We start from the raw sequence: 23,835 nt of genomic DNA, 5'->3' as shown, positions 1-23,835 counted from the left end.
AGGTTTCTGGCTCTCTGTTAGCGCCTGGGTATGCCCTGACACCCAGAGACCCAAGGGGATACAGCGTGCCCAGGGGCTGTGGGGGTCTCAAGGGTGGGATCTGGGTTGTGCACAGGCCCCTTGCCCTGAGGAGCCCCTACTGGGCTTCCTGTGGGTCCTGGAGTCAAGCCCCTAAGGTCCAACCATCCATCTTCCTCTCCCTTCCTCTGGCGACCCTGCTTCACTCACCACCTGTCAGTCAGACTGAGCTGGTGGGACCCACCCCTCTGGTCCTCCATGTGAACTGGGGGGCCTCAGAGGTTCCAGAAGAGTCGGGGGGAATTAAGTGTCCTTGGCCCCTGGGCTGTGGTTGACAAGCAGAGGCCTCAGGGTGGGTGCCACCTCTCAAGGCCCCCTGCACCCCCATCTCAGGCCTGGGTGTTCCCCCAGGCAGGCACATGTCTGTCTGGTTCATGGTCAAGGTGCAGGGCCAGTCTGTTAACCATGGAATTCCGTGAGGTGGGGGTACCAGCCTAACGTCAGGGTGCCCCTTTCTTAAGTTTTGAAGCTCCTGCCATGTAACAAGGGGATCTTCAAGGCAACAACACTGGGCTACTGGGGTTGCTGTCCCTACTTTGGGGGAGATGGCTCAGGCCAAGCTGCCCAGAGAAGTAGCCCCGGGGCTCACGCCTGGACTCTCTGCTGCTCAGATGGTCTCGGGACACAGGCATGCCCCAACTCGACAGTGAGCTCTGTGCTGCCAGACACCAGGGCCATGGACACAGGTCAGAGCCATGTCTGTCCACAGCATGTGCTGGCGAGGAGGATGGGCCTGGCTGCGCTCACGGTCACAGCTGCGAGGAGCTGGGCCGGGTGCTCTCCAAAGCCTAGCAGAGTGCCACCCAAGTTGCGCAATACAGAAGAGGGCTTGTCACCTCCATCAGAAGGTCACGGGGAGGCCAGACCCACGGGTGAGCCCCATTGCAACTGCCCACCTGAAAGGCACTCTGGGAGTGGATGCTTTTCAGGGAAGGTCCCGCACCAGCGAGGAGTGGGGAAAGAGAAGGAGCCCTGACCCTACAGGCCAGATCCTATTCCCTCCCACCTCCTAGAGAAGGGATATGGGGGCCCTGGGTCTCTCCCTGCAGCTAGGAGAGGGGCCTGGTGCCTCCCGTGGGGGAAGACAGCCACATGCTCACTGCCTGCCTAGGCCTGGCCAGGGGCCTGCTGTACCTCCTCCTTTGTGTGATGACCCCTCAGACTGCAGTGAATAATCTGACACATGTTAGAAATAAACACGAATGGGTTACAGACAAGGCAAAACAGGCATGAATCTTAAAAAAAACACTCATCAAAGTACAGGAGCCTCATTTCCAGGGGGGATGGGGGCTTTGGTCCTTTGAGAGCCGCAAGCATGACCCACAAGGAGAGGCTGAAGGTCACACCCACGTACACCTGGTGCCGGGCAGGTGGCAGAAATGGGTGCATCTGCCTGTCCAGCGTGCCGCTCTGAGAAGATGGACCCCCATCCCTACTCCCCGTCATGTCCCCTTGCTTTTCTTGTGTCTCCTGGCCCCTGCAGAGGTGACCACTGTGGACAGGCTGGCAGAGGCCACTGTGCACCAACAGGCTGCCAAGACAGGTGGAAACACCAAAAGTTCACAGCGTGAGGGGGCACATGACTTCCAGTCAGCTGGAGCTCGTGGCCGACGCTGTCCGTGTCCTGGGCCCCCATGGCCACATGCTCCGTGATGCAGTGACCGACACTCAAGTTCATCTGTCCATTCTCCTTTTCTCCCATTACAACAGTGCAGCCATACACAGACATACTTGTTCCCTTAAGAATATTTCTGGGGGGACTTTCCTGCTGGTTCAGTGGTTAGGCATGGGTTTGATCCCTGGTTGATGAACTTAAGATCCCACATGCTGTGGGGTACAGCCAAAAATCAAAACAAAAACAAAATAGAAGTAATAGATACACGTGGATTATAAAAAGGTTGAACTATAGAGAAAGTACTATTAAAAAGTAAAGGCTTGGGTGGAAGGGAGATCCAAGAGGGAGGGGATATGTGTATACATATGGCTGATTCACTTCCTTGTACAGCAGAAACACAACATTGTAAAGCAACGGTACCCTAGTTAAAAAATAAATAAAGACTTCACTGTTAAAAAAAAAAGCTATGGCCATTCTAGCATGTCTATACATATAGACACACACACATACACATCACACATACACAGCAGCCTTGATTCTGACCCTGACCTGTCAGGGACCCCTGTATGTTGCCTTCTCCTCCCCTTGTGTAACATCCTCTGTCTGCCCCCCGTGCAGCATGGTTCTGTGGGCCCTGTGGTCTGGTGAGAGACCCCTGTGAAACCCTTGGTCCCAGAAGGGAAGGCTGGAGATGGACCCCCGTTTACAGGTCAGTAAACTGAGGTCTGGAGAAAGAGAGGACTGATCACTGTGGGGCTGCCCAGACAGGACAGACGCTCCACTGCCTCTTAGCTCTGCATGCGGGCAGCCGCTCCAGGCCACTTCTGGATCCTCTCCCAGCTTTGACTTCTTCATCTAGGAAATGGGGCTGACAATTCTTGAAGGGTAGTAGTGAGGACGGAATGACAGAACTTAAGGTGGAAGTGAGCACATGGTCAGGAGGGTCATCAGGCTCCATGGGTCACTCACATTCCCCTGGGCCCAGGGTGTGAACAGAAACACTACGAGTAGAGAGTGGGCCCCGCTGGGGTCTCCTGCCTGCAGAGTAGCTGGTAGATGAAAACCACAGCTCCAAGACCCTGATCCTCCCCGGGAGTGGGTGCACATTTGAGGCTTGTCCAGGGCCACGAGGCCTGCCAGGATGGCAGTGCTGACCACTGCTCTGCCATGGTCCACCCCCCGCCTTGCCCGTGGGGAGAAGGCCCCCCTCAGGTACTCCCCTACTTTCCTCTGGGTGCCCCCTTGAACAGCAGGCCCCAGGTGGAGCCACCTCTGGGATACTCCTCCAGCCCCTCCACACGTCAGGTTTGAGTCCCAGTTACCTTGCCCTAGACTCTGGCCCCCTGGAGGGCAAGGCCACAGGGGGTGATGTTGCTCTGGGCCCAATAAACACCACTGGAAGGAACTGACAAAAGGTCCTTGCCTCCTTGTCCTGCTTCTTCGCCGCATGCTGGGATGAGCTGGGGCCCATGGGGCAGCCTGAAGAGCACTTCCTGCCTTACCTGGACCTGGAAGAAGCTGGGCTCAGGGCCTGGGGACCACCTGTGGGCCAGGGTGCTGAGGCCCTGGAGGGCTGTGGAGATGGGGGAGGGTGAGTGCCTGCCCAGGTGATCCACCCTGTTTGAATTTCAAAGGCATAGGAGGCCCAGGCTAGCAGGAATGCTGACCACCAGTGCCCAGCAAGTGCTCACCCGGACAGTGGTTGTCCCGAGTGGGCTTCTCTGCTAGAAGAAGGGGCTGAGTGTCTCTGCAGCCTGAAGTCAAAGCTCCAGCACGCCTCTCTCTCCCTCCCAGAGAGGGAGGTGCCACCAAGGATGGTCAGGCCTAAACCAGATGGACCCGAGGGACAGCGACAGGCCTGGGGACAAGGGTCTGAGCCAGGCTATATAAGCCACAGGGCGAGGGAGAGGGGGTGCTGCCGATGGAGAGGGTGTGAGAATACAGCCCTGGGATGGGGGTCGGGCCAGAGTCCCCAGCTGCTGTCCACACCCAGACCTGGGTGGGTCAGAGAAGACTGGAACCCGTGGCGGAAGGCCCCCTGGAGGTCGCTTCGGCCACTGCATCGCCCCGTGGCCAGCCTAGGAAGGGGCAGGGGCGTGGTTGCAATGGAGGGGACCACCCCCATCGCCCCACTTCCGCCGCCCGCTGCTTCAGACCTGCGGGCTAGGCGGACCCCGGGCGTCTGCTTTCCCGCGTTACCGACGAAGTTAAATAACTTGGCCTGGACGTTCTCGGGGGCGAGGCCCCACTTTCCCTGATCGCGCCCCAAAGATCCCAGGCCAGCGCCGGGGAGCGAAGTTCCCGACCCCCGTATTCTGACAAGGCTGGGCCACTCTTTCTCCCCAAAGCACCCCGAACCCTGCCCGCCCTTTGTGACCCCGGTCCTAACTCCCAAATGCGGCGCAAAAAGAGAAACGAGCGCACGGTCGCTCGACAAAGCCAGGAGAGGGGTTCCCCCCTCCCCTGTCTAGCTACGGGTCTACGAGAAAGGCGATGGGGTCCCCCATAAAAAAGGGCGAGGAAATGCAAGGGAGCGCGGTCCAGCAGGGCCACAAGCTGGGGAAGAAGAGAGGGGGAAGGGTCGCGCACGTGGCCGGGGGGCGGGGCTGGCCGCTTCCGCACCCCCACCGGGCCACGTGGGGAGCGGACCCCTCCCCCATCCCGACCTGGGGCGCGCCCTGGCCTGGGTGGAAGCGTCCGGGGAAGGGGCGGGCCCCCGCCGGCCGCGCGCCCTAGCGCGCGGTGGGCGAGCCCGCGAGGAGGCGGAGTGCGCGCCGAGCAGGGAAGGGCTCGCCCTAGGGGGTGGGCCACCCAAGGAAGGAGGGGCGTGCCGGGATGGGGCGGGACTCGTTCCGGAGGCGGGACCCTACCAGGGACGGGGCGGAGCTTCCTGGCGTGAGGAGGGGGTGCTCTGGGGAGCGGACCGGAGGCAGATACTGAGGGAAAGGCGCCAGAGAGGACTGGCTCTTCAGCCTGCTGCCCGGCGCGGGGAAGGCGCGCTCGGAGAGGGAGGGGGGCGTACTGCGGAGCCAAAGTGGGCGCTACAGGGGGCGGTCCCTTCGGCCCGGGCTCCGCCCCCGGAGGCCTCACGCAGAGGGCAGGGTGGTGGAGAGCGCGCCGGGCGGGGGGCGTGGCAGCGCGCCCCGAGGGGGCGTCCTCCGGGCGGGGCGGGCCGCGGCCGCCCCCGCGGGCTCCGGTGCGTCAGGGCGCGTCAGGCGGGGCGGGGCGGGCAGAGCGCGGGCGGCGGCGGCGGCGGCGCGCGCCGGCCTCCTCCTCCTCCTCCCGCACTTGAGCAGCCGCCACCGGCCGGACGGGCGCCGCTCCTGCCGCCTCCGCTCCGCCCGCTCGGCCGCGCCGCCCGCCCCTGCTTGGCATGTCGGCAGCCGTGGCGTGCGTGGATTACTTCGCTGCCGACGTGCTCATGGCCATCTCCTCGGGTGCCGTGGTGCACCGCGGACGGCCGGGCCCCGAGGGCGCGGGCCCAGCCACCGGCCTGGATGTGCGCGCGCCGCGCCGCGAGGCCGCCCCGCCCGGACCCTCTGGGCCGCCGCCGCCGGCCCCCACTGTCCTAGGCCAAGGCCCCGGCGCCGCCGCCGCAGCACCCCACCTGCTGGCCGCCAGCATCCTGGCCGACCTGCGCGGTGGGCCCAGCGCCACTCCGGGGGGTGCCTCGCCCGCCTCTTCTTCGGCCGCCTCGTCCCCGTCCTCTGGCCGCGCCCCCGGCGCCGCGCCCGCCGCCGCCAAGAGCCACCGCTGTCCCTTCTCGGGCTGCGCTAAGGCGTACTACAAGTCCTCCCACCTCAAGTCGCACCTGCGGACGCACACAGGTGAGCCCTATCGCGAGCCGGACCCGCGCGGGGGCGGTCTCCCGCGCCCCCTCCCCCGCCGGGACCCCGAAACTGCGTGGCGCGTCGGGGGCGGGGAGGGGGGCGCGCCCGGGCAGCCGCCGCGCCGGCCGGGAGGGCGGGGCCTCGGTGGGTGGGGCTCGCCCGGGGGGCGTGGCGGCCACGCGGTCTGGCGGCGAGCGGATGGCGGGCGCGGAGGCAGCCGCAGGAGCTCGCCGGGTGCCCGTTGCTGCGGAGTCCGCGGGCGCGATCGGGGCTCCGGGGTAGTCCCCTTCACCTTCGGCTTGGTTTCTCTTTTGTTTTCCGTTGGTTTCTGATCGGGGCGGTGGGCAGCCTGGTCGAAGCGCTCAGTTCTGAGGTTCTCGTTCCCTCCCCTGCCTTGGTTTCCTTATCTGTAGAAAGGCAGCAGGGACCGTGGCGCTGCCTCCGAGGTGGCCGCGAGGATTCACCCCGGAGAGCGGCAGAGCGCCTGGTGCTCGGCGAGGTTGGGGGATGCCCGGCACGTTTTCTCTGTCCTTTCCTGTGTTTTAATAAGGCGGAAGGCGGGGCTGGGAGTGCGGGTTAGGGCTTGAGCCTCAGGAGGAGGGGGATCCCTGAGGGCGTCACGTTATCCCCTCGTTTCCCAGCGTACTGGATCCCTCCCACCTGCTCCGGGAGCCGAGAAGGCTTGGTGGCGGGGGAGGGCTCGGCGATACTGTCACGTCTCACAGCCCAGCCTGGCGGCAGGGGGCTCTGGCCACCCTTTCACTCGGGCAGCCCCCTCTTTTTTCTTTTGCGGTTCCTCCCAGTTCTATGACGTCCCACCTTCAACCCTGAAAATTTTTTCTTGGGCTGGGGGCCAGGGGATGGTGGTTACCAGCCTGAGTTTGAGCATTGGAGGTGATCCTTCGGTTGGGAAGGGCAGAGAAGCTGGGTGGGCGTGGGCTTGGACTCGGTGGTTCTGCCACTTTCTAGCACAAGACCTTCCCTTCTGGGTGGGTTTTTTGTCTGTATTAAGGGCTCTCTGACCGCCTTCTCCTGAGGGTCCTTACGTGGATCACGTCAGGCCACAGGGCACATGGACATGGCTCGGTGGACATGCTCCCGTTGTAGGGACACGTGGAGGGCCGAGGTGGGGCTGGCCCTGGAATTGTGGCAGAGACATGGATGGTGTGACCCCTGAAAGCGGCTCAGACCCCCTGGTGCCTTGGTTTTTTCCCCCCACTCTGTCCTGCTCTCTAGGTCTGGTGAAGGTGGGGGCAGGCCACCTCCCACTGTGGCTTCCCAGGGACACTTCCCCAGGGTTTGCTGGGGTTTTAAGGACCTCCGTGAGTCCCTAGGCAGTGTTGACTGCCCCTTCCTCCCGTGGAGGAGAAAGGACTCCTTGTCCAGTTCTTGTGTGTATGTCAGTGTTGCCATTCCTGGCTTTAAAGAGAAACTGAGGCCCAGGAAACCGAGTCTGGGTGTTCCAGTGATGGGTGGGGGAGGGCAGGGAGCGATTCCTCCATTCCTTGCTCCCTTGATAATAACTGTGCTGGGCACTGGGGGGCACCCGGGTGCTGAGAGTCAAAGTCCTGTGCCCAGGCTCCCTTGGTTCCAGTTTTGGATGCTTTGGGGTACCTTTGTGCTTAATGATGGCTAATGTGGCATCTTTTTGGCACTCAGGACCACCAGACTCTACCTTAACCAAAAGCCTCTGTATCAAGGCCTTTTGGCTTTTCCAGCCCCCAGGGGTGGGGAAGTCATGCCTGTCTTAGGTCTGTAGAGTGGTGTTGCCCACTGCTAGGGGCAAGCCTGGGGACAGATCTGATGAGCAACCTTAATTAGATGCTGGCTGTCTGCTGCAGGAGCCAGTGTGCCCCAAGGGTCTTTGGGAGGGAATCCTGTCCCACCCATCACTGCCTGACAGCAGCTCTTCTCTCTGTAGAGAGAACTCCCTTCCTGGCCTGGCCCCATTTTACAGATGAGCAAGCAGGCCCAGCTGGAGCCCTCATCATCTCTGCTCCATTTGGCACAGAGGGTTGGTGTGGGGAGATGTGGAGGGGTGATGGGGTCTTCCTCGGGGCCACCTAGCTGCAGGGGAGCAGCTGGGAGCGGGGATGGCTGGCCTCCAGTCCCCAGGGTCTGGCCTGCAGTCCCTGGCCTTCAGTAAGCTCCCCTGCTTCCCGCGTGGGGCAGGGAAAGACTTGGAAGCTGCAGATGATGTTGACGCGGTTGCCATGGATACCTAGATGGAGAGGGAGGGAGGTTGGGCGGGGGCGGAGGCGAGCTGGCAGTCTACTCCTTGGTCTCCCCACCTCCCTCATCTCCCACTGTTTTCCTGCCCCAGAGCCCCCAGTGCCCGGCACCTCCTGGGGGGGCTCAGGGCCCCTCCCAAGGAGCTCAGATCTGGAGTTGGGGGACTGCTAGTCTTTGGCACTGCTCACTCCTAGACTGGGTCATTCTCTGTCCAGCATCCTGGCCACTGTAGGGTGTTGAGCAGCCTCCCTGGTCCCCACCTGGAGCACCTTCAGTTGTGACAATAACAGATGTCCTCAGACAGCACACAGTGTCCCCTGGGACTTGCAGGATCGCTCCTGTTGAGACCCCTGTCTGGTTACGCCTGAGAAAGAATAGCTGAGCGTTGATTGTGTGTGAGAGAGGCACTGTGGGGATGACCCGATCCCTGTCCCCCGGGACCCCTGGAACGTTGTGGGGGGCAGTGACAGCAGTGGTGATGGAGGAGAAGCCTTCCTGGAGGAAGCAGCCTCTCAGCGGATGCTGTGGGTTGACTGCAGCCTGGAAGGGCGTGTCTCAGGAGAAGGGCAGCACCGTGGCTGCAGGGGGTGGGGGCAGGGGCCCTGGGGGGTGGACTGGGAGGCTAGAGGCTCTGGTGGAAGGTGGGGAGGGGGCCGAGCAGGTGAGCCGTCTGGTTAATCCCCAGGGCAGGGTGGGGGTGGGCGGGGAAGCGGCTGGCTTTGCAGAGGAAAATCCGTTTATGAGGACGGGATTAGGGTCCAGGAGAAGGGTTGAGGAGGGGCGCTGTGGTGTGGGAGGCAGAGAGAAGCCCCATGACACTGGGGACAAGAGGTGGCTAGGGGAACTCCTGTGTGCTGACTGAGGAGGGTGGGGGGGCAGGTGGTATTTTTTGCTGAACAGGCACCCAGGAGGGGAGGCAGATGGGGAAACTGAGGCAGCAGCGGGCATGGAGGCTATGTATGGAGGCAGAGCCCACCTCTACCCCTTGCAGAGCCATGAGTGCCCCTAGGGCCAGGTGGGGCTCAGGAGACTACTGGCTTATCTGGGGGGCCAGAGTGTGGCAGTGCCGAGGTGGGATGGGGGGTGCGAGTGCCCAGAACTGCCTCCCCATCTAGCCCCCGCCTCTTGCAGTAGTGCAGTGAGCAGCTGGGACTGGCCCCGCAGTGCCTGTACCCCCAGCTGGGGGCCGGGGAAGGATGCCCCAACATTTTTGGGGGGTGGAGAGGGTGCCCCAACACTGTGGGGGCGATAACCTCCCCCCACCCAGGCTCCCTGATAAAGGTGGCCCAGATGGCCTGGGAGTGGGCACATGATACCAGCCTGAGGAGCTGGCCTCCTGGGGAGGGAGGGAGCCACCCTCGCCCAGTCCTATTTCCAGAACAGCAGGGCTCCGGAACACACATGCTCTGGGGGCCTGAGGGGGCCGTGACCCTTCAGCCCTAGGCACTGAGAGGGCCACCGGCAGCCCCCACGCTGAAGATGCCAGTCTGGGTGGGGGGTGTGGTAAAGCCAGGGCTGCCTGAGTTCCCAGGGAGGGAGGCAGGGTGTGAGGCAGCAGGGGGCCCACCTTTCAACTAAACAGGGCTGGGGGTGGGTGGAGTGGCTCCTACCTGGGGGGTAAACCAGATGATGCACCAGAATACTTGGCAGCTGGTTAGCGCTGCTGGAGCCAGCCACTCCAGTGTCATTCTGTCTACTCGGGCCCTGTAGACTCTGCACATGTGTATCACGCACCCTTGGGGGGCCAGGCCTGTGCCCTCAGCGGCTGGGGGCAGAGATCACATCCAGGAGAGACTGAGCTCCAGCATAGGAAAGCTGAGAAACGGGGACGGTGGAGGGGGTACGCCAGGAGAGTGTGCTCTGAAGGGTAGAGCAGAGATGGGATGGAGGGAGGGGCAGAGGTTCCAGGCAGCAGGAATCAGGGGTGTGAGTAGCAGCCAGGCTGTGGTAAAGACTTCAGCCTGTACCCGGAGCCCAAGAGCAGAGCACTGAGTGGGCGGCTCCAGCTCCATCGAGGGGCTGCACAGGTCCAAGCCAGAGCTAGGGCCTGGAGACAGGGAGGTTTGGAGATATTTTGTTTGAAGGGGGGGCTCTGATGGGATCTGCTGCCAGGTACCACCTGGGAAGGTGAGAACCTGGGCAATCTCTGCTTAATAAGCTTTTGGAGCAAAAGGCAGAGCAATTGAAATGGAAAACCTGTAGGAGGAGTGGGGACTGGGAAGGAGGAAGGTGGGAAGTCTTGGGTTTGGGGGAAGGGGGCTAACGTCAGAGTGGATCTTCACGCCGGCTGGTCCTTGTAAAGCCTTCAGGATGGCCAGCGCACAGGGGCCCTGGGCCCTGCTCTCCAGACTTCACCATCAGTTTTCCGTTCTTTTGGCTGCATCTCTGTATTGTCCTTTGGGTTCTTTGTGGCCTGTTCAGCCCCATCTCCTTTGGAAAGCTTCCCTGCTTCCGGCCCCCCACCCTGGGCCACCTGCTGCAGCCCCAGCCTTCTCCAGCTGTCCTGGGATGCTGCCGTACCTGCGCCCCGCCCCCCGTGGAGTCCACCTGGCAGGTGGGCGTTTGTGCAAGGGTTGGCTGTGGGCTGCACCTTCCTCTCCTTAGGTAAGAGATGACCTCTGGAGGTCACGGAGAAGGTTAGCTGTCAGACCCTTGGCCCCCCAACCCGGGGAGGTGGGGCACTGGCTTCCCGGCCCCACCCCACGCCCTCTTTAAAGGCGGAGCAGGCTGAGCCAGGCCTGGTGCACGGTCGCCCGGACCTCCTGGCCTTCATTTTCCGGCTGTCCTGAGTTCACCCCAAAGCCCAGCCCAAGTCAGAGGGTCAAGTCCACCGCAGCCCCGCCCACCGCATCCTTCTCCAGCGCCCAGGTAGACTCTGGAGACAGGAGGCAGGCCAGGTGCAGCCAGGCTCTGAGCCTCCGAATATTACAACACGCCCACCCCTCACCTCCCTTTCCACCCCCGCCAGTGGACTGAGAGGGTGGCAGGACATGGCATCCTGCAGTCATTCGCCTAACGTTGTGGGGGCGGGAAGCCTGCGCTCCGGGACTGCCACCCACGTGTGCACGTGCGCCGCGCTCCCGGGCAACCCGGCGTGGGGCGGGGCTGGCAGGCGTCCAGCCAGCGGGGCGACCCCCGGCCCCGGGGGGAGCGGGACCACGTGAGCGGGGCCGGCTGGGCCTGAGGCTGTCCTTGCCGCCGCCGAGCTACGTGCGGCAGCTGTGTTCCCGGCGGCTGCGTGCATCCAGCCCCTGCCGGCCCCGGCACCGCTCTTGCAACCTGCCGGTGGTAGCGAAGGAGAGCTGCGGGGCGGAGGGAGGGAGGAGGGGTGGGAGGCGGGACCAGCCCCGTTGCCCTAAATGGGGAAGTGAGCCAACCCGGGCTGGAGGGCCCTCCCCGCCGCCACCGGCACCACCTGCCCCCGCCCCCCAGCCCCTCCGCTCCTCCCCGCCTGCACCCTGCAAGATGGCGACAGGGCCGCATGCCCCACGGAGGGGCGTCCCCCCCACCTCCCGCCACTGTCTGCCTGGAAACCAGCAGCCCCGCCCCCCATCACCAGACTCCCCCTCCCCCAGACTTCGGCCCTCGGGACCTGTTGGTTCCAAGTTGGGTGGGGGGTCCTTTCCGGCGCTGTTTTGAGCCCCGTGATTCCGTTGAGGTCCCCGCCCGGACCCCTCCCCCAGCTGCTGCGGACTTTGCCTTCTGGATTGTTCCAGGGGGCGCGAGTGGTGGTGGGAGACAGCCTCGGGGATTTGGGGCCACCTGTGGTCTTGGGGACAGTTGCTCTCCCCCTAGCAGCACGATTGTGGCCCGTAACTCCCCTCCCCCAGGGAGGTGGCACCAGCACTTCTGGGTTCGCAGCCTCCTGGGGCCTGCCTTCCCTCAGCTGCAAGCATAACCGACAGGTATCCCACAAGAAATTTTCTGGGGGGGTTTCTACTGGAACCCTTTTCTGCCGTGTTGGGGGTGTCCCGAGTCTGGCCAAGAGGAAGGATGGGGGAGGGGAGGTTTTACTGGGCCTACTGGGCCTCCTGGGCCGCGGGTGATAGTAGGAGCCTCTCTGAAGTCTACTGGTGCCCCTCTGCGGTTCCTCCCTCCCAGCCTTTCTCCCTAGGCAGCCCTTGCTTCCAGAGCAGAGATGTCACTGGGTCACCCTGAGAATCCAGCCCTCCCCCACTCCCCCAGGGCTGAGGCTCTGTCCCATGGCCCCTGCCGCTGGCTCTTGGTCATCTCTGTATTCCCCCATCAGGGCGCTTCTCTGATCCCTGGCAAAGGACACCGTTAAGGTCTGTCTCCCTCGCCACCTCCCCCCAGCGGTGGGCGTGTTCTCTGAGGCAGGGTCAGCCTGGGTCACCAAAGTCCCCAGGGCCCGGTGTGGGCCTCCCAGTGTGTAACCTACTCTAACCCCACTGTGGCTCCCCCTCTCTTGTCCCCCAGCTGGCGTCCCCCCTTCCTCTTCTGGGTTCCATTCTATGCCGCGAGGGGAGACCCTGCCCACATGTCCGCATCTATTCCCCCCAACACACCCCGCAAAACCTCTGCGCACTGGGCACACAACGCCTAGGGGGTTCCAGAGTCCCAAGTACCCCGCGCTGGGTCCCGGAGGGTGCAAACTGGGGAGCTCTCCGCCCCTAGGACGGGCGTGGCGGGGGTCCCCCCGAGTCGGCTGGGGACACGCTGACGATACACGGTTGAGGAGAGGGGATCGGGCGGCACTATCGTAGAGCGGAGACCCCCATGGGATGGGCGGGTAGGGACAGGCGGGCGGGGATGGCGGCTGCCGCCGGGACAGGATGGGCGAGGCCGGCCTGGCGGTGGGAGGGGTCTTCGGAGGAAGTTGCCGGTGGCGGCCCGCCCCTCCCCTAGCCTTCTGCTTTGCGGGGGCGGGACAAGTCCTGGGCTGCCTCGGGCTCCGCCCCTTCCCGCGCCAGGACCGGGGGCAGTCCCCGCTGCGCCTTCTGACCCTTCCCACCCTGCTAGCGCGGCCCGGGGTTGGGGGTGCCCCTTCACATGTCCCTCTCCTCGTAGAGGGCCACAAGGGTCGGTGGTGGCGTCAGGCACGGGAAACCGCCCAGATGATGCCCCGCACCTGCGCCCCTGGTGGTCATTTCCCGAAGAAGGGGCTTAGCTGGGATCGCCAGCACCTGGGAGCCCTCTGAATGCCCCACAGGAAAGGTAGAAGGGAGTTCCGCTGGGCGGGGACAGCAGGAACTGTTGCCTTAAGAAGCCCCTCAGAAAACTCGACGTGCGATCGGAGCGGGCACGTGTGTGGCAAGTACACTGGGAGACACTTGTCACAGAGGTGTGGCCGTCTTGGGGGTAGGGGTAGGCGGGCACGCCTGGGAGAACCGGGTCTCTGTAGGTTTTTTCACCCCGTGGCAGCTGCTCCCAGGCTGTAATTACCATTGTGCTTAGTCGCTTCAGTCGTGTCTACTCTTGGCGACCCCATGGACTGTGGCCCACGAGGCTCCTCTGTCCATGAGATTCTTCAGGCAAGAATACTGGAGTGGGATGCCGTGTGCTCCAGGGGAATCTTCCTGACCCAGGGATCGAACTATCTTCTGCATTGGCAGGCGGATTCTTTCACTGGCGCCACCTGGGAAGGGTAGTAATTACCATTAGTCGTAGGAAATAGATGAGGGGATATTCACAGGGTTTGGGAAATGAGTTGGGGTCATTTTCTTTATACATTTACACGTTTTAAATTCACACCCAGAATTCAGCCTCTCGAACGAGTTTTGCGGGGGAGGGGGGGATGAGACAGATGACCATCACCCTTTGAGATCTGATGGGACGGCCCTCTCTTCCCCCACACACTGACCACTGTCTGTCCTCCACGCAGGTGAACGCCCCTTCGCTTGCGACTGGCCGGGATGCGACAAGAAGTTCGCTCGCTCTGACGAGCTGGCCCGCCACCACCGGACGCACACCGGCGAGAAGCGCTTCCCCTGCCCGCTCTGCTCCAAGCGCTTCACCCGCAGTGACCACCTGACCAAGCACGCGCGCCGCCACCCCGGCTTCCGCCCGGAACTGCTCCGGCGCCAGGGCGCCCGCAGCACCTCGCCCAGCGACTCGCTGCCCTGCAGCCTGGCGGGCAGCCCTGCGCCCAGCCCAGTGCCCAGCCCGGCCCCAGCCGGCCTGTAGAGCCCTGTTCCAGCCGCCCTGAGTGCACCCCCGCTGGGCCTGGGCATGGAGCACCAGCAACCCGCCTGCTGTCCCGGGCCCTGGTGGGGCTCGGACTGACTGCCAGACCGGCCCCTTCCAGTGTCCCCCTGAGGGCCCCCCCGAGTTGCCCCTGCCCCCTCGAGAAAACCAGGAGGGGGCCTGAGACTGGACCGGGGTCATCTGGGCCTTGGAGGTCACTCTCCGGAGGAGTGTGGCCCCATGTCTGTATATAGCCATGATGTTAACTCTCTTCCCAGCTGTTGAACAGGGACCCTAGGTGGAGGGCCAGAAGGCATCCCTTCTCCCTCGCCACCTCCCTGCTTTGGGTGGCATGTGGGCCTTGGGGGGAGGTGCCCTAGGAAAGGCAACCCCTAACCAGCGTTCAGACCTGGCCCCCAGGCCCCTCTCTCCAGGTTGGGATGAAGTGTGCAGAGCCATAGGTGAACTAGGGGTTACCGCGTGGGCTGCCTCTTGTCCCCCCATACCCCGCCCCGGGAGCCCTTCACCCCATCGAAAGCCATTGGAGACGTTCAGGGAAACAGGGTGCGGCCTGGCCGCCCCCATTCGGGTACTCAATCTCAGGTGTCCACAGGCTCTGGCCCACTGCCCAAGGGAGGGGCCCCTCAGCTCCCCAGCCTCCAGGGCAGGGTGGGGGTGGGGGAAGTGGTAGGGTCTCTACAAGGGGTCCTGATTTTGCTTCTGAGACTTGGGGTAGGGAGGGAGAGAAGTGGGGGTTCTTCCAAAGAGCAATTAGACTCACTTAGGGGGGTGGATATCAGGGGATACGAGTAAATGCAGGCTTATTTATTGTCCTCTGTCTGCTGGAGTGGGGGGCTACACTGCCCCTCGCTGGGTGGGTGTGCGAGTGTGTGAGTGAGAGACTGGGAGAAGCTGGCGCCATCGCCGGCCTCCCTCCTACAGGGGAAGAGTCCCCGACACTGGCCTTGAGCAGCATCATGTGACAATCAGTCCCTCCTATTTGGACCAGAACAGCCTTTGGGCCAAATGGACCCCTTCCCAGCACTGCGGATGGGGGCGAAGAGGCCCCGGGCCCTGGCTCCATCCTGCCCCCTGGCGGCGGCGGCCGGGTGGCCCCTGGACCTACGGTTGAGGTCCCACCCACGGGGGCAGGAAGTATAGCTCGATTTTTTTTGGACCGGGTAGAATATTTTTTCAGGCTCCAATCCCTTCCTTGATCTGGGCCCCTGTGGGTGGTCTGTTGTCCTCAGGGGTTGTGGGTGTGGGGGGAGGATCTGTGTAGTCTTTACTTAGGGTGGGGGAGGGATAAATGCCACATCCCCTCCTGGGGTCCTCCCACTGTGGCTGAGGTTGGATTTCATTTTGGACAGAGACTGAAGACCCCGGCCTTGGAATGGGAAGGGACCCAGGCACCCTGTCCCTTACCGTGAAAAGGCCTATTCCATAGCCTTTGGCTGCAGATCTGTGGCACCCTCCCAACCTGTTCCTGAAACTTCCTGTCTCCCAGTGGGGGGCTGGGGCGTTTGGATGGCACTAGTGTGGACCGAAACGGGCCCTGGCAGGATCCAGGGGCAGCGCCTAGGGTCCCAGGGAGGGGGGCTGCGCCACAGTGAGATGCCTTAGCCCTTAGCCCGGGGTGGGCGGGGAGGGGGGGCGGGCCTAACCTTGTTTCCTTTTGTGTCCGTCTGGATGCCCCCTCCCCGTATTGTCCCAGCGCTGGCCGGTGCTTGTCCACAGGAGGTGGACTGTGGTCTGAGGACCCAGGGAGCTGAGAACTCGCCCCTCCGCCCCACCCCAGTGTCCGGGGGCCTGAAGGGACCAGTGGTCACTGGGACCTGCTTCCAGCGATTGAGCTGTGGCCTCTAGAGGTGGGTGGACGGGGAGGGCCCCAAGGGACTTTGCTTTCGGGTGACTCCCTCCCCCCTGCCCTGCCTGGCCTCATCCTGGTATTTAATTAAACAAGTCTTTTTTTAAACCCGATTCCGGAGCTTGTGTGGTTTTTCCCTTCGCCGGTCCAAAGCGGTGGGCCTCCTGGGATCCTCTGTCCCCCCTTGCCAGTGGGGGTCTTCAGCCTCGTCTTGCGGGAACTGAGCCAGCGGGCTGGTGAATCCGCGGACCTGCTGGCGGTCTTGGCAACGCTCCTTAGTCCTAAGGCCGGAGGAGGGGGCTGCCCTCTTCAGCTCGCGCTGCAGACCAGCGGCACCCACACCTCGTGCATCTGAGCCCCTGGCCCGCCTTCCCGCTCCGTTACCCGGCAACTGAGGCTGAGGCGCGGTGACACGGCGTCCGGGGGCGTCCGCTGCCCGCCCCTTTCCGGCGCCGCGGGCGCCGGGAGCCCGCACTTCTCTACACGGCTCCTCTCCAGAGGGTCCCCCGCACCCCCGCCCGGCTCCTGTCCAGTCGTCTGGCCGCTCCTGTATTGTATGCCTGCTGTATGCCGGCTCCCAAATGGAAGGGAGGGGAAGGAGCCTCGGGAGCGTTGGGAAATTGGTGAGAGTTCTGATCCCCTTCTTAGGGAAAATGCACCCCAGGTTCCAGCCATCTATAGAGCCGGAAGGACGGTGGGGCTGCGGTGACACGCAGCGCGGACACTCCCCAAGGGTTTTGCTACTTCCCGCCCTCGAGAAGGCGGCAGTCCCGCCATCTGGTGGTCGCCCACGGCATTGCAACAACGGCTCCGTTAATCACCCTCCCCAGGGTCCTGCCCTTGGGGCCGCCAAGGTCGCTCCAATCTAGACACGTGGCCCTCGTCTTACCCTCTGGAACCCTCTTCCCCCTTGCTCTCTTTCTTACTGGAATATGGCCCGAAAGCCCGCAGATGTCCCTCCCCGGACCCCTGTCCCACTCCAGCTCTGGCAGGTTCTCGGCTCCTTTCCGGCAGGGTTCCTGGAATGCTAGGTCTGCAAGCTCTAAGTCACTTCAGTCGTGTCCGACTCTGTGCAACCCCATAGACGGCAGCCCATCAGGCTCCACCGTCCCTGGGATTCTCCAGGCAAGAATACTGGAGTGGGTTGCCATTTCCTTCTCCAGTGCATGAAAGGGAAAAGTGAAAGTAAAGTCGCTCAGTCGTGTCCGACTCTTAGCGACCCCATGGACTGTAGCCCACCAGGCTCCTCCGTCCATGGGATTTTCCAGGCAAGAGTACTGGAGTGGGGTGCCATTGCCTTCTCCGAAAAATATGGAACGCTTCACGAATTTGAGTGTCATCTTTGCGCAGGGGCCATGCTAATCTTCTCTGTATCGTTCCAATTTTAGTGTATGTGCTGCAAGCTCAGAGCCCCCTTAAGTCTCTCTGGCACGCACTCCCCGTGTCCCGGAATCACCAGGAGGATTTCTGCCTCCTAGACGCTCCATTGGCAGGTGATCTCGGGGACCCCCTAGCCCCCATCCCCAGGTTCAGGTCCCCCTGTGCAAAGACAACCCCTGGTTCATACCATCCTCACCCTCAACTTCGGGCCCAGTATGTCCTTACCCCTCCTCCACTTCATATTCCTCTTTCCAAGCATGCAAAATCTTTGGGGTCGTCCTTGACTTCCTGCTTTGGCTCACCGTCCACATCTAGTACCTCTGGAAATCTCCCTGGAGCTCTATCTTCAAAACATATCCAGAGTCCACCCATTGCCCTCTCTTTTGCCTCCACCTGGGCCCACATCATGGCTCACCTGGACCAGTCCAGCCTCCCCGCTTGGTGCACCCACAGCCACAACAGCCACCAGGGGGCGCCCGTGAGCACCTGAGTCAGGTTTCCTTTATCTGTCCACAGCCCTCAGGGTTCCCAACCTCCCTTGGGTAAAAATCCAAGTCTTCCCCAAGGGAAGGCCCTGTATGACCTGCCCGGTCCTCTCCCTGCTCTCCCCTCCTCCCTCGCTCATTCTGCTCCAACACCGGCCTCCTCCTCGTCACGGTTGCTCCGATAAGCTTGATGCAGTCCTGCCCCAGGGCTTTTGCCCGTACTGTGCCCTCTACCTGGGATGCCTTTCCACCAGATGTCTGCTCAGCGTCCTCGTTTCCTTCTTCAGAACTGCTCAAATCACACCTTTCCCATAGGACTACGTGGACCACTCCCTTTTCCCAGCCCCCTACTCTGTTCAACCTTAAAGGAAATCAGTCCTGAATATTCGTTGGAAGGACTGATGCTGAAGCTGAAACTCCAATACTTTGGCCACCTGATGCGAAGAACTGACTCATTGGAAAAGACCCTGATTCTGGGAAAGATTGAAGGCATGAGAAGAAGGGGACGACAGAGGATGAGATGGTTGAATGGCATCACCAACCCGATGGACATGAGTTTGAGCAAGCCTCAGGAGTTGGTGATGGACAGGGAAGCCTGGCGTGCTGCATTCCATGGGGTCACAAAGAGCCGGACACAACTGAGAGACTGAACTTCCTACTCCGTTCTACTCCCCCCACCCCATAGCACTTTTCACCTTGTACTGTGATATTTCACTTACTGATTTCCTGTTGTCTGTCCGCATGTAGACACTACCTCTACCAGGGTAAGAATATTTGCTTTGTTCAGGAGCCCACCCCACTGTTGGCAGTGGAGGAGGGGCATCGAGAGATCCTGGGGGGTGAGGGAGTCTCAAGTCTGTGTGTCTGCAGGGTCAGGTGGCTGAGGTAGGGAGAGAAGTGGGCTGGGAGAAGTGGGAGGTGACCTAAGAAGACTATCCCCTGCTCAGGGGGATCCTTGGTAATTGCCAGCTGGTGGACAGCCTGGAAATTGTAGTTTCCTGCGACATTTCCCCAAATTTTATTTTATTTTTTTCTGGCCGAACCGTGCAGCCATTTGGGATCTTAGTTCCCTGACCAGGGATCAAACCCATGCCTCTGCATTGAGAGCGCAGTCTTAACCACTAGACCGCCAGGGAAGTCCTTCCACATTTTTTCAAACGGGCAACAAGCACATTTACACCATTTGAAAAACTAGTACTGAAACAAAACTGGTGCTCAGATACATATATATGCATGTTCACAGTAGCACAATTCATCATAGACAAAAAGCAGAAACCATTGAATGTCCATCATCTGGTAACTGGATAAAATACTTTGGGGCATGGCCTTGATCTACTGCTGCTGCTGCTGCTGCTAAGTCGCTTCAGTCGTGTCCGACTCTGTGCGACCCCATAGATGGCAGCCCACCAGGCTCCGCCATCCCTGGGATTCTCCAGGCAGGAATACTGGAGTGGGTTGCCATTGCCTTCTCCAGTGCATGAAAGGGAAAAGGGAAAGTGAAGTCGCTCAGTCGTGTCCGACTCTTAGCGACACCATGGACTGCAGCCTACCAGGCTCCTCCGTCCATGGGATTTTCCAGGCAAGAGTACTGGAGTGGGGTGCCATTGCCTTCTCCGCCTTGATCTACAGTAGGTAGTAAAATATTAGGTAGACCAATGAGTGAATCGGAACAGGTCTCCTCTGGTGGACCTGGAGATTTAACTGCCACAAGTGTCCAGGTGGGAGAAATGAAGCGCTTAGTTGAGTTTCAGAGCCTGAACTGGGTAACTCAGGTGCCGTTGAGATGCATCTGCAGAACTCGAATCGACCAGCAGAGGGCGCCTTAGGAAGACAAGCTAATAAAACAAACAATGCAAATAAGCCGTAGCGGGGCAGTGAGGGGCTTTTTTTTGTTGTTGTTGTTATCAGGCGCGCCTTGGACAACCCTGGCGCCGCAGGAGCCTGGGGCTCAAGATGGCGCTGCTGCCGCTAGAGGACCCGGCGGAGACGCTGGAGAGGCACTCTAAGGCCTCAGACAGGGCAGCCTGTGTCCTCTATCCCTCCCTTGGGGGCCATCTGTCTCAGATCAGGGGCCTGCGATCCGTCTCGGTCCCGCGGGAGCAGGCGTTTCTGATCAGGCGCACTTTGGGCAGCCGCTCCCGCGGTCCCTTGCGGCAGGGTCCCGGGGGCCTCCGGGGACCTCGGAGCAAGATGGCGGCGGCGGCGGGGTCCGTGAGGCGCGGGCGGCGGCGACCGCGGCGCCAGTGAGGGGGCCCGGGGGCCCGGCGGCTCCGGGCCGGGCCGCCGCCGTGGGACGGACCATGCTACGCTCCACCGGCTTCTTCCGGGCCATCGACTGCCCCTATTGGGCTGGAGCGCCCGGGGGACCCTGCCGGCGGCCCTACTGCCACTTCCGGCACCGCGGGGCCCGGGGCCCGGGCGCGCCCGGCGAAGGTGGAGCGGTATCCCCCGCAGCAGGTAATGTCTACCTGCGCGTTCCGAGTTCGGTTCCCCAGCGCGGGTTGGACCCCAGCGCCCGGGCTTCCCCGGTTTCCCGTTGCCCGCTCAGCTCTCTCCCTGTACACTTGCGAGCGACGTCCCTCCAAGCCGGGGCCATCCACCCTAGTGCCGGTCTCGGGTCCTCTGAGCCTGCGTTTTCGCGAGTGTAAAACCTAAACAATGAGAGGACCTGCCCTCCTAGGGGTGTCGCGAGGGTGGAGCGCGTTGGGGGTCGGGAAAAGAGCGCGGCCAGCACTGGTCAACAGGCTCGGGACTCCTGCCGGGGGAACCGTTCCCGCCCCCTCCTTGGCCCGGGGTGTTGGTTGCAGCCGTTGTTTACTTCCGCGCTCGTTCCCCCGCCGCACTTCTGCTCGTGGCCGCCCCTGTTGACAACAGCGGAGTCTAGAGGGTCTTGCTTAGGAGCTCTCCGACTGGGTGTCGAGCCCTGTGTGTCATGCCAGGGTCAGGGAGGGAGTCAAACCTGATTGATTGGGGGGGTGTGTGTGTTGGGATGGGGGGTAGATTTCCGAGAGGACGTTCAGAGGCTGCGCGTCTCTCTGCGTGGTGATTGTCAATGTCACAGAGTTCAGGTGAGAGCTGCCAGGAGGCAGGCACTGGTTCTGTTAGGAGGTGTGGGCCTTGAGCAGAGACGTGAAGAACGGGGGCAAAAAGGGGTATCACAAGGAAAGGTCCACAGGGACGATGTGTGTCATTGCTTTCAGGGGAATTCAGGCTCCGGTTGTGGACCCTGTTCTCGGAGACTGGCGCCCTCTTTCCATCAGACCCAGATTTCCTTGTTCAGTATCTTCTCTCTTTCTGCTTAAAACACAGATCCTCATCTCAGAGCTTTTTCACTTGAGAAGCACTCTTGCTAGTATGAAGTCATAGGCTTGTTTACCCCACCCCCCCAAGAAAAGGGAGAAAAAAGGTAGAATTGTCTCAGATTTCCATGCTGAATTTTGTTTGACCCTTTGGCCTTGCATCAGCCACCCAGATGCCATCATTCAAGGTCAGGCTCCACACCTGGGTGGGACACCGGCCTGGCTCTTGGGAATCTTCCCTCAAGATAGCTGTGCCCACAGGTGCCTGAGCTTCAGGCCTGAGTGTGGGATGCTCCTTGGTGGTCACCCTGTCCCGGTGCACTTTCTCACTCCTTCTGTTGACCTGCCGGTGCAGTCTTCATGGTGTTCTGTAAAGAGCTCCTGACGTCTAGGGGCAGGACAAACGGAGCAGGCCGGCTCCCTCAGACCCCGGGTGGCGACTGGGTCTGCAGGCCCACAGGTTGACTTCCAGTCGTCTGAGAGCGCTGATTTGTCTCTTCATGTGTTCTTCCAAGTTCATTGGTTTCTTGATGTCTTCCTGCATCACAAATGGCCAGTTTCCCGAAGTGTCATTTTTGAGAACCCATTGGTGATGTGGTCCTGTCTGCTTCACTTTCCCGCAGGAAAAAGTGCAGCTGCCTACCCCTGACCCCAGTGTGTCTGCATTTTCCTTTTGCAGGTGAGAACAAGCAGTCCTCTTCTCCTCTGGGGGGGGGTGGGAGGGGGGCTCTTCCTGCAGCTCAGCCTCCATCTTGCTGTGGGGCCTCTCTGACGCTCTGTTTCCTCCTCTGTGGCGTGCTCAGGTGTGCCTCCCCCCGCACCTTTCAGCTCCCCCTTGCTCCGGACTTTGACAGGCACACTTCCTGTGGGACTTGGAGAGGCTGCAGCCGCAGGCCAGACTTTGTCTGGGTCCCCCTGTGAGCAGACTGACATGGCCCAAGAGCAGATGCTCGGCCAGGGTGGGCTGGGCAGGGGTGCGGATGGTACTGACCGCCTGCAGGCAGGATGTAGGAGTTCCAGCACCTCCGGCCTTGGTCTGCCAGCCCCCTGAGGCCCATGTAGGGCCCATCCCATTCTTTCCAGCCCTTAGATCCACCCTCCTGTGCTCCAGGGTCCCCACCCCTTTGCTCCGCTGGGGTTGCTCAGTTACTGCCGTGCACCTTCAGGCATGCTCTTTATTCATGACCCTTAACCGGTGGGAGGGACAATTGTCCCGATTTTACAGACAAGGAGACAGGCCCAGAGAGGGGAAGCCACGCATCTGTGTACACGTGGTCGGTAAGTGCGCCTCATGGAGTCGGATCAGGGCAGTCAGGCCCTTGCCTCCTCACTTCCTGCTGCTGGGCACCTGGGTGCCCATCACATGTGGGCTCAGTGCTATGTCCCGAGGCAGAGAGGCGGCAGTGAGACCTGGGGAAGGGCCTCACCCATGCTGCAGGGCCTGAGCACTGAAATCTCCCGAAGACCAGTAGGAGGAAGCCCTGACTAGTGCTGGAAGGCACAGTGGCCCCAGCTGGTGGTGGTGGCAGCTCCCCTGGGTCTCACATTGGGCCCCAGGGGGGACCCTTGTGGTCTGGTGTTCTGAGAGCAAGCCTTGCTTCTTAAGGGAAGCTAAGGGCCAGGAGTCAGGTGGGAAGGGAGGGTGCAGCCAGAGAAGTGCGTGCTTCTGAAGGGGCAGTAGCCCTTCACTGCCTTCCCCGTGGGCTGGGGGCCAGCAGGATTCACGAGGGCATGACTCCCCACTGCCTTGATGGCCGTGCTCAGAGACAGAAGGGAAGTGTTCCTCTGTCTGGTGCTTTCTCTTCCTGAGTAAGCCACACACACCCTTTCCTCCCCTTCTGGGAGAGAAAGCCCAGCAAAGAGCAGTGTCATTTGTGTATCTGAAGGTCTGGCCAGGTACTTGACGACCCCCAGGGCTTCCCTCGCTTGCCGCCAGGTGTGGTCTTGGGTCAGGCCTGTCAAGGGCCTCTGACTTTGTCGGGAGAGGGTGGAGCCATGAAGAATACCAGAAACTGGTGGGGGGGCGTGGGGGGAATATCCTGGGCTCTGTGCAGGGTGGAGCAGCCTCCCTGGCCCCACCTCTTTGATGCCAGGAGTCCGCCAGTCTTAATAAGCACAGGTGTCCCCCAGACTTCACCCAGTGTTCCCTGGGGGCAGGAGCACCCCGGAAAAGACCCCTGGTCATCAGTATCACCTCCCCACCCCTCCTGGGGAGCTGTGTGCACAGGTGCAGCTCAGCCAAGGGAGCTGGGCCACCAGGCTCAGGGGACCCAGGCTTGCCACCTCCCAGGGTAGGAGCTTGCACTGCCATCCAGTGGGTGGTTCCATTGTTCCATTGTTCTTGACTCTTCTGTGAAGAGGGAGTGGAGGAGAGGTGCTGTGGGTTTTCAGAGCAGTAGGAATCCCTTTCTTACGCCAGGACGAGGGCGGTCTAGGTTCAGTGGGTGGTGCAAGCCCCTGTCTTCAGAGGCAGTGTCCCATCCCAGCTAAGTAATCTCTGTTCAGAGTGCTCTTTTTTTGGACTTGGAGTTATGTTCAATTTAAACACTCAGGAAAACGCTGAAAAGTCAAAGGAGATGTATCTTGTATGTGGTGATGCCCCCAGTCCCGGGTCAGCAGGCTTGCTGTGCCTCCTCCCAGCCTGGGACATAGTCTGTCCTTCCTGTACTTGTAACCCTGCTCTTCTTGGGAGCTGGGTCCTTCTGTCGAGGTTGCAGAAACCCCAGCGAGGGGTGAGGCCTGCCCCGTGCCTCTGGTTTCCATACCTGCTGGCCCCTCCTGAAGCACCTGGGGAGCTTTCCAGACTGGCCTTCTTGCCCAGATCCAGGCTCGGGACATTTGAATAAGGATACACCTGCGCCCAGAGCTGTTTTGGGGGCATTTTTAGGGTTCTCTGCTTAGTGTC

The 23,835-nt window shown here is 61.6% G+C and overlaps 2 protein-coding genes, 1 long non-coding RNA gene and 1 other non-coding gene across 8 annotated transcripts in view; 2 read left to right on the top strand and 2 right to left on the bottom strand.

The window, feature by feature from the left end:
- Positions 1-4,977: 4,977 nt before the first annotated feature.
- Positions 4,978-15,879, top strand: KLF16 (KLF transcription factor 16). The gene is made up of 2 exons (XM_081502763.1): positions 4,978-5,520; positions 13,598-15,879. Exons 1-2 carry the CDS (start codon positions 5,067-5,069, stop codon positions 13,897-13,899), a joined length of 756 nt encoding a protein of 251 aa, XP_081358889.1. The 5' UTR covers positions 4,978-5,066; the 3' UTR covers positions 13,900-15,879.
- Positions 13,052-23,835, bottom strand: part of LOC145510698 (uncharacterized) — a 20,888-nt gene continuing 10,104 nt past the window's right edge. Inside the window, exon 4 of the long non-coding RNA XR_014057220.1 lies at positions 13,052-13,351. This is a non-coding gene — a long non-coding RNA (uncharacterized LOC145510698). The remainder of the gene's footprint in view (positions 13,352-23,835) is intronic.
- REXO1 (RNA exonuclease 1 homolog) overlaps positions 16,244-23,835 on the top strand; it is a 22,174-nt gene continuing 14,582 nt past the window's right edge. For 2 of the 5 annotated variants that reach the window (XM_081502758.1, XM_081502757.1), the window contains exon 1: positions 19,805-20,088. In XM_081502758.1, the coding sequence (XP_081358884.1) occupies positions 19,932-20,088 (157 nt within the window). In that variant the 5' untranslated portion in view covers positions 19,805-19,931. Of the gene's footprint in view, positions 16,390-19,804; positions 20,089-20,388; positions 20,700-21,553; positions 21,610-23,835 lie in introns of those variants that run through there. The other 3 variants (XM_081502759.1, XM_081502762.1, XM_081502761.1) reach the window with 3 other exon arrangements.
- Positions 17,072-17,179, bottom strand: LOC145511750 (U6 spliceosomal RNA). Its single transcript, XR_014058131.1, has one exon. It is a non-coding gene; the product is annotated as a U6 spliceosomal RNA (small nuclear RNA).

This window comes from Giraffa tippelskirchi, chromosome 6 (genome assembly GCF_054371585.1).
Source record: "Giraffa tippelskirchi isolate mGirTip1 chromosome 6, T2T-mGirTip1v1.2.pri, whole genome shotgun sequence".
Classification (NCBI taxonomy): domain Eukaryota; kingdom Metazoa; phylum Chordata; class Mammalia; order Artiodactyla; family Giraffidae; genus Giraffa; species Giraffa tippelskirchi.
This window is presented reverse-complemented; position numbering and strand designations above follow the sequence as displayed.

Coding starts and splice junctions, on each gene's coding strand:
- KLF16 (XM_081502763.1), top strand. CDS start 5,067: ATGTCGGCAGCCGTGGCGTGCGTGGATTACTTCGCTGCCGACGTGCTC. Junction 5,521..13,597: donor GCACCTGCGGACGCACACAG/GTGAGCCCTATC, acceptor TCCTCCACGCAG/GTGAACGCCCCTTCGCTTGC.